Source organism: Nicotiana sylvestris, chromosome 3 (assembly GCF_000393655.2).
Source record: "Nicotiana sylvestris chromosome 3, ASM39365v2, whole genome shotgun sequence".
NCBI classification, from domain to species: domain Eukaryota; kingdom Viridiplantae; phylum Streptophyta; class Magnoliopsida; order Solanales; family Solanaceae; genus Nicotiana; species Nicotiana sylvestris.
Window position 1 is genome coordinate 200428780 of NC_091059.1, and position 13753 is coordinate 200442532.

At 34.8% G+C, this 13753-nt stretch overlaps 1 protein-coding gene across 1 annotated transcript; it reads left to right on the forward strand.

Moving 5' to 3' along the window:
- Positions 1-3893: 3893 nt before the first annotated feature.
- Positions 3894-4983, forward strand: LOC138888568 (uncharacterized). Its single transcript, XM_070170455.1, has 2 exons — positions 3894-4330; positions 4446-4983. The coding sequence occupies exons 1-2, from the start codon at positions 3894-3896 to the stop codon at positions 4981-4983; spliced, it is 975 nt and encodes a 324-aa protein (XP_070026556.1).
- Positions 4984-13753: the final 8770 nt, after the last annotated feature.

Here is a 13753-nt window from a genome sequence, read left to right on the forward strand (position 1 = left end):
TATAGGAATCGAACCAGAATTTATGCTGTGGCAGGATACTATTCTACCACTAGACTATTGGTGCATTTTGTTTTAGGACTGTCTTTTGTTTCATTTATGCGCTTTAATTGCATTTTCGTGCGATTAAAGTTGAATAAGATTATAGAATTACCGACCAAAATAGGTCAATTTTTTAAAACGACCAACCGAAATAACCGATCGATTTTGGTCGGTTTTTTGAATATTAATTTTAATTTATTTTAAATAAAAAAAGACCAAAGTTGGTCGGTTTCTTTTTAAAAAAAAATCGCGCGAGACAAAAATAGTTTTCCGTATTTTTGCACCAAAAAAAAGGACCAAAGTTGGTAGGTTTCGTAAAAAAAATTAAATTAAAATATTTTAAAAAAACCGACTAACTTCGATTGATTTTTCGACCGATTTTTTGACCGACCGCGATTAGTTTTGGCTGAATTCCAGTAGTGCACGAAGTTGACTTCTTAAGATGGTGGTAATTGTTTTGGAGTGCAAATGGAAATACTAATACTAAATGATAATAAATGGAACATGTTATCATCAAGACCGATGTCGCATCTAGTGGATAAAATAGCACGGTATAGCCAGTTTTCGGACTGGTCATTCAAAAATAGCCAGCGTTTATCAAGTCAATGAAAATAGCCACTATTTTGATGCAACAGAGACCGGTCCAGCATAATATACTGGAGTTCGGTGCACCTGTGTATGAACTCCAGCATATTATGCTGGATCAGTATACTTTGTTGGCTCCAGTATAATATACTGGAGACTGGAGCACCGATGCTTCAAACTCCAGTATATTATGCTGGACCGGTATACTTGTTGGAACTCGAGTATATTATGGTGGAGTTCTAGTGTACTTATGCTGGAATACTTATCCTGGAACTCCAGTATAATATGTTGGAGTTCAAGTATACTTATGTTGGAACTCCAGCATAATATACTGGCGTATTTTTCAGGTTTTGAACAGTGTTTTCGCTCAGATTTATCTTTACATAAAAAGTGACTAAATTTCCATTACTTTTGAAACTAGATTATTTTTGAACGACCAGATGTAAATCTGGTTATTTTTGAATTTCTCCCCATCCAGTGATCTTAAAGGAGCTTAGTTAGAGCTGATCCCCGCTGTTGACTATTTACCTGAGAAATTAATAATTTATCTTTATAAATGAATTCTTTATTTCTGTAGGATTTCCGTATTGACTTGAATACTACTCGTATAGTTCAGTGGGAATTACGAAATATAATTCTAACTCTACCCAAAAAAGGAAAAGGAAAATAGCGAACTAGAAATATAGGAACTTGTGCAAGGGACGGTGCATTTGCCTATGTAATTTATTTTTATTCTAATTCTTGCTCTTATGTATTTTGCTTCTGATTTTACTAACAGAGAATAATATAAGCAGTACGTGCTCTCCCAATCATTTAAAATGCTGCTTTCTTGATAGATTTACAAATAAATTCTGCCTACAGATTGTATATTTTTTTTACACATTTAATGCAATTTTAAGTTAAAGAGAAAAAAAATCCTTTTGTCAAATTTAAGAGGTTATTTATTCTCATGTCTTCTTCTTTAATCTAGAAATCAAGGAAATAGAATTGTAAGTCTTGGTGTCATAGGAGAATTTGAAAAGTTTTTCTTTTCTTTTTTACTATTCTTTTTAATACATATAACAAATTAAGCATAAGAACACAAGGTTAAGCAACTTACAACTTTTCTTTTCTTTTATGGTTAAATCGTGTATTATTTATTTTAATAAGTGGGGGCCTGGGTCGGTTGATGATCATTTTTTGGTAAAATGGTGGGTACACTACAACTGAAAATTGATGGTGTTAGGGATAAAAGTTTAGTGTTTGTTGAAAAAAGAACACTACCTTGCTTCTTGCTGCTGGGCTTCTTTTTCTTTTACCTTTTGCTTTTTTACTTGCATTTTTCTTTTCTTTTACTCTTCTTCTTAGGTTCTGTCTTTTTCATAGGTGCTTAATACGATGGATAACTTTTTTTTTGAACAATAACTTATCTTTTTTATAAAATACATTTTTTAAAAATATTACCAATTGAAGAGTGAATGATACTTTCCGAAAATAATTTATTAGAGGTTTTTAATAATAATCTCAAATCATATATTGATATAATTAAACTTCTTAGTATTAAAGATTGATAATAATTTTAAGTATTTTTGGAGCAGTAATAAGAAGTTAATAATTTTGATATTTGTGAAGGAAAATGATATCCGCTAGAAAATTATCAAAATCTTATTTCCTTATTTATAAAATATCTTTTAATTCAAGCAACCAAATACTAAAATTGATTTATATTATTTTCTGAAACATATTATCTTTTTTTATTGCTGGGTAGAGGGGTCGATGGAGTATTTGCTCCTCTTGTACGCATTACATTCAGAAAGATCCATAATGAGATCAATTATAATTTGGCTTCTTCTTTCTTTTACACTTTTCTTTTCATCCAAGCTTAATGGAAATTATGGATTGTACCTAAAACGAATGCAACAACCATGGACATAAGAAATACTTAAGCATAAAAAGAGAGAATGAATTAAAAAGTGTGGTGACATATTTGCGAAAACTTGTGTCCTATTATTATCTGTTTTCTTTTTCTTTACGTATGACAAATTAAATTGGTACAGAATTGAATCTTTTACTCTTTTTTAATCAAAACGAGTATTCTTTTATTCTTGCATTAACCAAGCGAAAGAGTCACGAGTTTCATGTACAAGCCATATGGAAAACTGCTCCTTCCAAGGCATGCACTTCATATACTCCATTAAAGTCTTTGAAAAACTAGCTAGAAGGTAATTACATCTATTTTTATTTCTTCTAATAAGGAGAAACGAATTGTTGGGTTTTTTGATGTATTTAATTAATATATTAAATACTTAAAAGAGGGTGAATGGGAAATGGAGGAAAATGAAATTTTTGAGTGAAATTTTAAGTTTCCCCCTTGGTAAATAGACATTGTCCCATATTGGAAGAGGAAGAGGTTTTTTATGGGTATATAAGCAATTGCTCTTCTTCAAGCTCTTAAAGAGTTGAGAAGAAGGCAAGCCTCGCGCCGTCGCCACTGTCGCTCGGCTTTGGCTTCGGCTTCGGTCAAATGATTGATTGATTAATTTTTTGGACCAAATTTATTTGTTAATAGTAAAATATTAACATAAATGTTATTAAATATTTATTTTAATAACAGAATATTAATATTAAATCCAATCCGTTTTTCTATTTTGGTAATAGAAAATTAACTACCTTCTTCAATTTTCCCTCTTTATTGTTGAGTAAATAGCCATTTATGTAATGGCATTTATGTTGTGGCCGTTTTGCAGAAACAACCATTCTGAAGAGTTGCACCTCTTCAGATTTCAGCACAACTTTGGCTATAAATACAACACTATTTTGCTCAGAATTTCACTACGATTTTATGAGTTTCTCCTCCTTCTTCTTCATACTTTTAGCATCAAACAAAGCAATAGTAAGTGTGATTTGCTACCGAACTTTGTGTTTGCTGAAACACAGGGGTTTGAAGTACCACTACACCAGTGAGTGATTCATTCTATCCTGGAAGGAAATAATCCATAACCTTGGGTACTAAGAGGGGATTAAATTCCTTAAGAAAACACTGTGAATTCAGTGGGCTCGAATTGGTTTTCTGTTATTTCGTTGTTCACTTCTGTTTATGTTCATTTCTGTTTATGTTCATTTATATTTTCAGAATTATTTTACAAATATAGTTTACTAAAAAGCTTAAGGAATTACTATTTTCTGTATTTGTACTCACTGTTTCTGGAGAGTAAAACCTTTGTGATTTTGTACTCTATTGGAGATTAAAATCTACGTGATTTTAACGTTTGTGTCATTCTTTTACAGAAATGACTAATGATAACGGAAACCAAGTTGTTTCGATAGTGACTGCCAATGCCTCAACGAGCCGAACAACACGGGCAACATTGGCACCGACGGAGAAACCCGAATACATTTTCGGGACTGATTTCAAGCGTTGGCAACAAAAGATGTTCTTCTATTTGACTACTCTAAGTCTCCAAAAGTTCATCAAGGAAAATGTTTATGTGTTGTCCGATGAAACTCCAGAAACTGTATGCTTTCTCGTGATTAAGGCATGGAAGCATTCAGATTTTTTGTGCAAGAATTATATTCTAAAAGGGCTGGAGGATGATTTGTATAACGTCTACAGTGGCGTGGAAAGAGAACTGTGGATTGCGCTTGAAAAGAAATACAAAACCGAAGATGCCGGGTTGAAAAAGTTTGTTGCTGCAAAGTTTTTGGACTACATAATGGTAGATAGCAAGTCTGTTATTATCCAAGTCCAGGAACTACAAGTGATTATTCACGATCTCCTTGCTGAAGGAATAAATTATTAATAGTGATATTGAAAGTAGTAATCTTAGTATTTTTACTAACAGAAATTTCATTGAAGGTCTTGTCATCAATAAAGCATTCCAAGTAGAAGCGATGATTGAGAAGTTGCCTCCTTTGTGGAAGGACTTCAAAAATTACTTGAAACACAAACGCAAGGAGATGTCCCTTGATGATCTCATTGTTCGGTTGAGAATCGAAGAGGACAACAAAACTACTGAAAAGAGAGGCCGTAGAAACTCAACAATAATGGGAGCAAATATTGTTAAAGAGAACAAAAAGAGGAAGAAGGCTTCTGGACCGAAATACAACCCAAGCAAGAAGCGGTTCAGTGGAAACTGCTACAACTATGGAAAAATCAGACATAAATCTACAGAGTGTCGTGCTCCGAAAAAAGACAAGAAGAAGGATCACGCAAACATGGTTGAAAAGCATGAGGATGTTGATGACTTATGTGCCATGCTTTCCGAATTCAACTTGATGGGCAATCCTAAAGAGTGGTGGATTGATTCTGGAGCCACTCGCTATGTTTGTACTATTAAAGAACTTTTGCTATTTATGCTCCTGTTGGACCCGATGAGATAATTTATATGGGAAATGCTGCAAAGGCCAAGATTGAAGAATGTGGGAAGATATTTCTCAAAATGACTTCCGACAAAGTGGTGACTTTGAACAACGTCCTTCATGTTCCCGAGATTAGGAAGAATTTAGTCTCTACTAGACTTCTTGTTAAGAATGGTTTTAAATGTGTTTTTGTTTCCGATAAGGTTGTAATAAGTAAGAATGAAATGTTTGAAGGAAAAAGGTTACCTCACTGAGAGACCTTTCAAGCTGAATGTAATGGTTGTTGAAAATAATAATAAAATTTCAGTTTCGTCTTACTTACTTGAGTGAAATGAATTATTGCATATACGTTTGGGTCATGTTAATTGTAAAACCTTGCGGAAAATGATTAACTTGGAAGTATTGCCTAAGTTTGAATGTGACAAATCAAAATGTCAAGTATGTGTGGAATCTAAGTATGTGAATCATCCTTATAAGTTAGTTGAAAGGAATTCAAATCCTTTAGACTTAATTCACACAGATATTTGTGGCATGAAGTCAATACCATCTCACGGTGGAAAGAAGTATTTCATAACTTTTATTGACGATAGTACTCGATATTGCTATGTTTACTTACTTAATAGTAAAGATGATGCAATAGACGCATTCAAGCAAAACAAAAATGAAGTTGAAAGGCAACTTAACAAGAAAATCAAAATGATAAGAAGTGATAGGGGTGGTGAATATGAATCTCCTTTTGAACAAATATGTTTAGAATATGGAATTATTCATCAAACAACGGCCCCTTGCACGCCCCAATCCAATGGGATTGCAGAAAGAAAGAATCGTTCATTAAAGGAGATGATGAACGCATTATTGATAAGTTCTGGTTTTCCACAGAACTTGGGGGGAAGCCATTCTTACGGCTAGCCGAATACTAAATCGAGTACCCCATAGCAAAACACAATCCATTCCATAAGATAAATGGAAAGGAAGGAAGCTCAACTTGAATTATTTTAAAGTGTGGGGGTGTTTGACAAAAGTGCAAGTTCCTAAATCAAAAAGGGTAAAAGTAGGACCGAAAATCGTTGATTGTGTTTTCATAGGATATGCGACTAACAGTAAAGCATATTGATTTCTGGTTCATAAATCAGAAAATCCTGACATTCATAATAATACAGTTATAGAATCAGATAATGCTGAGTTCTTTGAAAATATATATCCATATAAAGAGGAATGTGAGTCGATTGGTGAAGGATCTAAACGACCTCGGGAAGAAACAAAAGAAAGTACACTTAACCAGGAGGATCCAAGATGTAGTAAACGTCAAAGAACGTCTACTTCATATGGACCATATTTTGTAACTTTCTTATTGGAAAACGAGCCTCAAACATTTAAAGAAGCTATGTATTCTTCGGAATCATTGTTATGAAAAGAGGTAGTCAATAGTGAAATAGAATCCATACTGAACAACCATATATGGGAATTGGTTGATCTTCCTCTTGGAAATAAACTGTTGGGTTCTAAATGGATCTTTAAGAGGAAAATGAAAGATGATGGCACTATTGACAAATATAAGGCAAGACTTGTGGTCAAAGGGTATAGACAACGAGAAAGTCTTGACTATTTTGATACATACTCTCCAGTTACAAGAATTACGTCCATACGAACGTTAGTAGCATTAAATGTAGTTTATGGTCTTGAAATTCATCAAATGGATGTAAAGACGGCCTTATTAAATGGAGAGTTGGAGGAAGAAATCTACATGGAACAACCTGAAGGGTTTATGGTTCCAGGTAAAGAAAAGAATGTCTGTAGACTTGTTAAGTCCCTTTACGGATTAAAACAATCACCCAAACAATGGAATGCAAAATTTGACCAAACAGTGTTGTCAAATGGATTTAAGATAAATGAATATGATAAATGTGTGTACATTAAAAATGTTCCAAATCACATAGTCATTGTTTGCTTATATGTGGATGATATGCTCATATTGAGTAATGACATTGCCAACATAAATGCTACTAAGTGTATGCTAACTAGCAAGTTTGATATGAAAGACTTGGGAGTAGCTGATTTAATTCTGGGAATTAAGATCCATAAGACTTCTCAAGGTCTGGCATTGTCACAATCTTATTATATTAAGACAATACTTGAAAAATTCAAGCACTTGGGCTTTAAAGTTGCAAAGACTCCAATTGACGTGAATCTTCCATTAGCAAAGAACAAAGGCCAAAGCATATCACAATTGGATTATTCTGGTGTATTGGGTTGCTTGATGTACACCATGAATTGTACACGACCAGATATAGCTTGTGTTATAAGTAAATTGAGTCGATATACGAGCAATCCAGGCCAATCTCATTGGATGGCAATGAAACGAGTTTTGGGATATTTAGAACATACCCAGGGCTTTGCTTTACACTACAGTAAATATCCTGCAGTGACAGAGGGATACTGTGATGCAAATTGGATCACTGGTTCAACTGATTCTAAGTCCACAAGTGGATATGTATTCACTATTGGTGGAGGAGCGGTATCTTGGAAGTCATCCAAACAAACTTATATTGCTCGCTCTACAATGGAGGTTGAGTTCATTGCCTTGGATAAAGCCGGTGAAGAAGCTGAATGGCTCCGAAATTTCTTGGAAGATATTCCATTTTGGCCCAAACCATTGGCACCAATATGCATACATTGCGATAGTCAAGCGGCAATTGGAAGGGCTGGGAGCGTTATGTATAACGGTAAATCTCGTCATATATGACAAAGACATAAAACTGTTAGACAATTACTCTCTAGAGGAATTATCACGATTGACTATGTAAAGTCAAGTAATAATATGTTGGATCCACTTACAAAAAGCCTAACTAGAGAGGTAGTTGAGAAGTCATCAAGGGGAATGAGACTGTGGCCGAGAACAAGTCATAGTGGCGGTAACTCTACCTAGAAGACTGGATATCCCAAGATCTAGTTCAAGGAGATCAAACAAAGTTATTAATGATGGTTCAACATTGTCAACTAAACGTTTGGTCCATTCTCGTGATGAGACAATGTTCAGTACCAAGGATAAAGCATTAAGGCTTTTTAATGATTTCTAATTTTGATACGGGCTATATCAAATAGTGTATCTACGGGATGACAGGTTTAGGAATCACCTATATAAGTGTGAGTGTTAGCCGCTTCAAGAAGAACTTTGTAAGGCCAGTTCTCTATGCACTTATGAAACCAGGCGGTGTTCATGGCTGAAACGAACACAACAATGAGAACCAAGGACAGTTAAGGGTTGGTTGTGTGACTTGTGGTTATCTAGGTATACACCAAAGTTCGACGGTTCAAAGATATCAAATCTACTGATTGATCGAGTATATCCGACATAAGTTCACTACGGAAAGTTCAAAAGGAAACCTACTTATCCAGATGCAATTAATCCTTACTTGCGAATCACATAGTTTTTCATACATACTTCCGTGATATAGCTATTCCCTATTCATGTGGGGGATTGTTGGGTTCTTTTATGTATTTAATTAATATATTAAATACTTAAAAGATGGTGAATGGTAAATGGAGGGAAATAAAATTTTTGAGTGAAATTTTAAGTTCCCCCCTTGGTAAATGGACATTGTCTCATATTGGAAGAAGAAGAGGTTTTTATGGGTATATAAGCAATTGCTCTTCTTCTAGCTCTTAAAGAATTGAGAAGAAGGCAAGCCTCACGCTGTCGTCATCGTCGTCGCTGGCTTGGCTCGGTTTCGGCTTCGGATTCGGATTCGGATTTGGATTTGGTCAAATAATTGATTGATTGATTAACTTTTTTGACCAAATTTATTTGTTAATAGTAAAATATTAACAGAAATGTTATTAAATATTTATTTTAATAACAGAATATTATTATTAAATATTAATATTAAATCCAATCCGTTTTCCTATTTTGGTAATAGAAATTTAATGACCCTCTTCAATTTTCCCTCTTTATTGTTGAGTAAATAGCCATTTATATAATGACATTTATGTGCCGTTTTGCAGAAACAACCATTCTGAAGAGTTGCACCTCTTCAGATTTCAGCCCAACTTTGGCTATAAATACAACACTATTCTGCTCAGAATTTCACTATGACTTTCTGAGTTTCTCCTCCTTCTTCTGCATACTTTTAGCATCAAACAAAGCAATAGTAAGTTTGATTTGCTACCGAACTTTATGTTCGCTGAAACACTGGGGTTTGAAGTACCACTACACCAGTGTGTAATTTATTCTATCCTAAGAGGAAATAATCCATAACCTTGAGTTCTAGGATGGGATTAAATTCCTTAAGGAAACACGGTGAATTCAGTGGGTTCGAATTGATTTTATGTTATTTCGTTGTTCACTTCTGTTTATGTTCATTTCTGTTTATGTTCATTTATATTTTCAGAATTATTTTACAAATACAGTTTACTAACAAGCTTAAGGAATTTAACTATTTTCTGTATTTGTACTCATTGTTTCTGGAGAGTAAAACCTTAGTGATTTTGTACTCTATTGGAGATTAATTTGTCATTCTTTTACAGAAATGACTAATGATAACGGAAACCAAGTTGTTCCGATGGTGACTGCTAATGCCTCAACGAGCTGAACAACACTGGCAACGATGGAGAAACCGAAAAATTTTCCATTGATTTCAAGCAGTGGCAGCAAAGGATGTTCTTCTATTGACTACTCTAAATCTCCAGAAGTTCATCAAGGAAGATGTTCCTGTGTTGTCTGATGAAACTCCAGAAACGGAATGCTTTCTCGTGATTAAGGCATGGAAGCATTCAGATTTTTTGTGCAAGAATTATATTCTAAGCGGGCTGGAGGATGCTTTGTATAACGTCTACAGTGGCGTGTAAACGTCAAAAGAACTGTGGATTACGCTCGAAAAGAAATACAAAACCAAAGATGTCGCGTTGAAAAAGATTGTTGCTGTAAAGTTTTTGGACTACAAAATGCTAGATAACAAGTCTATTATTACCCCAAGTCCAGGAATTTCAAGTGATTATTCACGATCTCCTGGCTGAAGGTATAAATCAAATTAATATTGATGTTGAAAGTAGTAATCTTAGTATTTTTACTAACAGAAATTTCATTGAAGGTTTTGTCATCAATGAAGCATTCCAAGTAGCAGCGATGATTGAGAAGTTGCCTCCTTTGTGGAAGGACTTCAAAAACTACTTGAAACACAAATGCAAGGAGATGTCCCTTGAAGATCTCATTGTTCGGTTGAGAATCGAAGAGGACAACAAAGCTGCTGAAAAGAGAGGCCGTAGAAACTCAACAATAATGGTAGAAAATATTGTTAAAGAGAACAAAAAGAGGATGAAGGCTTCTGGACCAAAATACAACCCAAGCAAGAAGCGATTCAGTGGAAGCTGCTATAACTGTGGAAAAACCGGACACAAATCTACGGAATGTCGTGCTCCAAAAAAAGACAAGAAGAAGGGTCAACCAAACATGGTTGAAAAGCATGATGATGTTGATGACTTATGTATCATGCTTTCCGAATGCAACTTGGTGGTCAATCCTACAGAGTGATGGATTGATTCTGGAGCTACTCGCCATGTTTGTGCTGTTAAAGAAGCTTTTGCTACTTATGCTCCTGTTGGATTCGATGAGATGATTTTCTATGGAAATGCTGCAAATGCCAAGATTGAAGGATGTGGGAAGATATTTCTCAAAATGACTTCTGGCAAAGTGGTGACTTTGAACAACGTCCTTCATGTTCCGAGATTAAGAAGAATTTAGTTTAAATGTGTTTTTGTTTCCAATAAGGTTGTAATAAGTAACAATGAAATGTTTGTAGGAAAAGGTTACCTCGCTGAGGGCCTTTTCAAGCTGAATGTAATGGTTGTTGAAAATAATAATAAAATTTCAGCTTCGTCTTACTTACTTGAGTCAAATGACTTATGGCATATACGTTTTGGTCATGTTAATTATAAAACCTTGCGGAAAATGATTAATTTGGAAGTATTGCCTAAGTTTGAATGTGACAAATCAAAATGTCAAGTATGTGTGGAATCTAAGTATGTTAAGCATCCTTATAAGTTAGTTAAAAGGAATTCAAATCCTTTAGACTTAATTCACACACATATTTGTGACATGAAGTCAATACCATCTCGCGGTGGAAAGAAGTGTTTCATAACTTTTATTGATGATAGTACTCGATATTGCTATGTTTACTTACTTAATAGTAAAGATGACGCAATAGACGCATTCAAGCAATACAAAAAAGAAGTTGAAACGCAACTTAACAAGAAAATCAAAATGATAAGAAGTGATTGGGGTGGTGAATATGAATCTCCTTTTGAACACATATGTTTAGAATGTGAAATTATTCATCAAACAACGGCCCCTTACATGCCCCAATCCAACGGGATTGCAGAAATAAATAATCGTTCATTAAAGGAGATGATGAACACATTATTGATAAGTTCTGGTTTGCCACAGAACTTGTGAGGGGAAGCTGTTCTTACGGCTAGCCGAATACTAAATCGAGTACCACATAGCAAAACACAATCCATTTCATATGAAAAATGGAAAAGGAAGGAAGCCCAACTTGAATTATTTTAAAGTGTGGGGGTGTTTGGCAAAAGTGCAAGTTCCTAAATCTAAAAGGGTAAAAATAGGACCGAAAACCGTTGTAGTATTTTCATAGGATATGCAACTAATAGTAAAGCATATCGATTTCTGGTTCATAAATCAGAAAATCCTGACATTCATAATAATACGGTTATAGAATCAGATAATATTGATTTCTTTGAAAATATGTATCCGTAGAGTCGATTGGTGAAAGATCTAAATGGCATTGGGAAGAAACAAAAGAAAGTACACTTAACCAGGAGGATCCAAGACGTAGTAAACGTCAAAGAATGTCAACTTCATTTGGACCAGATTTTGTAACTTTCTTATTGAAAAATGAACCTCAAATATTTAAAGAAGCTATGTATTCTTCAGAATCATTATTATGGAAAGAGGCAGTCAATAGTGAAATAGAACCCATATTGAATAACCATAAATGGGAATTGGTTGATATTCCTCCTAGAAATAAACTGTTGGGTTCTAAGTGTATCTTTAAGAGGAAAATGAAAGATGATGGCACTATTGACAAAAATAAGGCAAGACTTGTGGTCAAAGGATATAGAGAATGAGAAGGTCTTGACTATTTTCATACATACTCTGCAGTTACAAGAATTACGTCCATACGAACGTTAGTAGCGTTATTTGCAGTTTATGGTCTTGAATTTCATCAAATAGATATAAAGACGACCTTCTTAAATGAAGAGTTGGATGAAGAAATATACATGGAACAACCTAAAGGGTTTGTGGTTCCAGGTAAAGAAAAGAAGGTCTGTAGACTTTTTAAGTCCCTTTACGGATTAAAACAAGCACCCAAACAATAGCATGCGAAATTTGACCAAACAATGTTGTCAAATGGATTTAAGATAAATGAATGTGATAAATGTGTGTAACTTAAAAATGTTCCAAATCACATAGTCATTGTTTGCTTATATGTGGATGATATGCTCATAATGAGTAATGACATTGCCAACATAAATGCTACTAAGCGTATGCTAACTAGCAAGTTTGATATGAAAGAGTTGGGAGTTGCTGATTTAATCCTGGGAATTAAGATCCATAAGACTTCTCAAGGTCTGGCATTGTCACAATCTCATTATATTAAGACAGTACTTGAAAAATTCAAGCACTTGGGCTTTAAAGTTGCAAAGACTCCAATTGACGTGAATCTTGCATTAGCAAAGAACAAAGGCCAAAGCATATCACAATTGGATTATGCTCGTGTATTGGGTTACTTAATGTATACCATGAATTGTACACGACCAGATATAGCTTGTGTTATAAGTAAATTGAGTCGATATACGAGCAATCCAGGCCAATCTCATTGGATGGCAATGAAACGAGTTTTGGGATATTTAGAACATACCCACGGCTTTGCTTTGCACTACAGTAAATATCCTGCAGTGACAGAGGGATACTGTGATGCAAATTGGATCACCGGTTCAACTGATTTTAAGTCCACAAATGGATATGATGTATTCACTATTGGTGGAGGAGTGGTATCTTGGAAGTCATCCAAACAAATTTGTATTGCCTGCTCTACAATGGAGGCTGAGTTCATAGCCTTGGATAAAGCCGGTGAAGAAGCTGAATGACTCTGAAATTTCTTGGAAGATATTCCATTTTGGCCCAAACCGTTGGCACCAATATGCATACATTGCGATAGTCAAACGACAATTGGAAGGGCTGGGAGCATTATGTGTAACGGCAAAGCTCGTCATATACGATGAAGACATAAAACCGTTAGATAATTACTCTTTAGAGGAATTATCACGATTGACTATGTAAAGTCAAGTAATAATGTGTCGGATCCACTTACAAAAGGCCTAACTAGAGAGGTAGTTGAGAAGTCATCAAGGGGAATGGGACTGTGGCCGAGAACAAGTCATAGTGGCGGTAACTCTACCTAGAAGACTGGAGATCCCAAGATCTAGGTTCAAGGAGATCAAACAAAGTCATTAATGATGGTTCAACATTGTCAACTAAACCTTTGGTCCATTCTCGTAATGAGACATTGTTCAGTACCAAGGATAAAACATTAAGGCTTTTTAATGACTTCTAATTCTGATACGGGCTATATCAAATAGTGTATCTACGGGATGACACGTTTAGGAATCACCTATGTAAGTGTGAAGTGTTAGCCGCTTCAAGGAGAACTTTGTAAGTCCAGTTCTCTACGCACTTATAAAACCAGGCAGTGTTCATGGCTGAAACGAACACAAC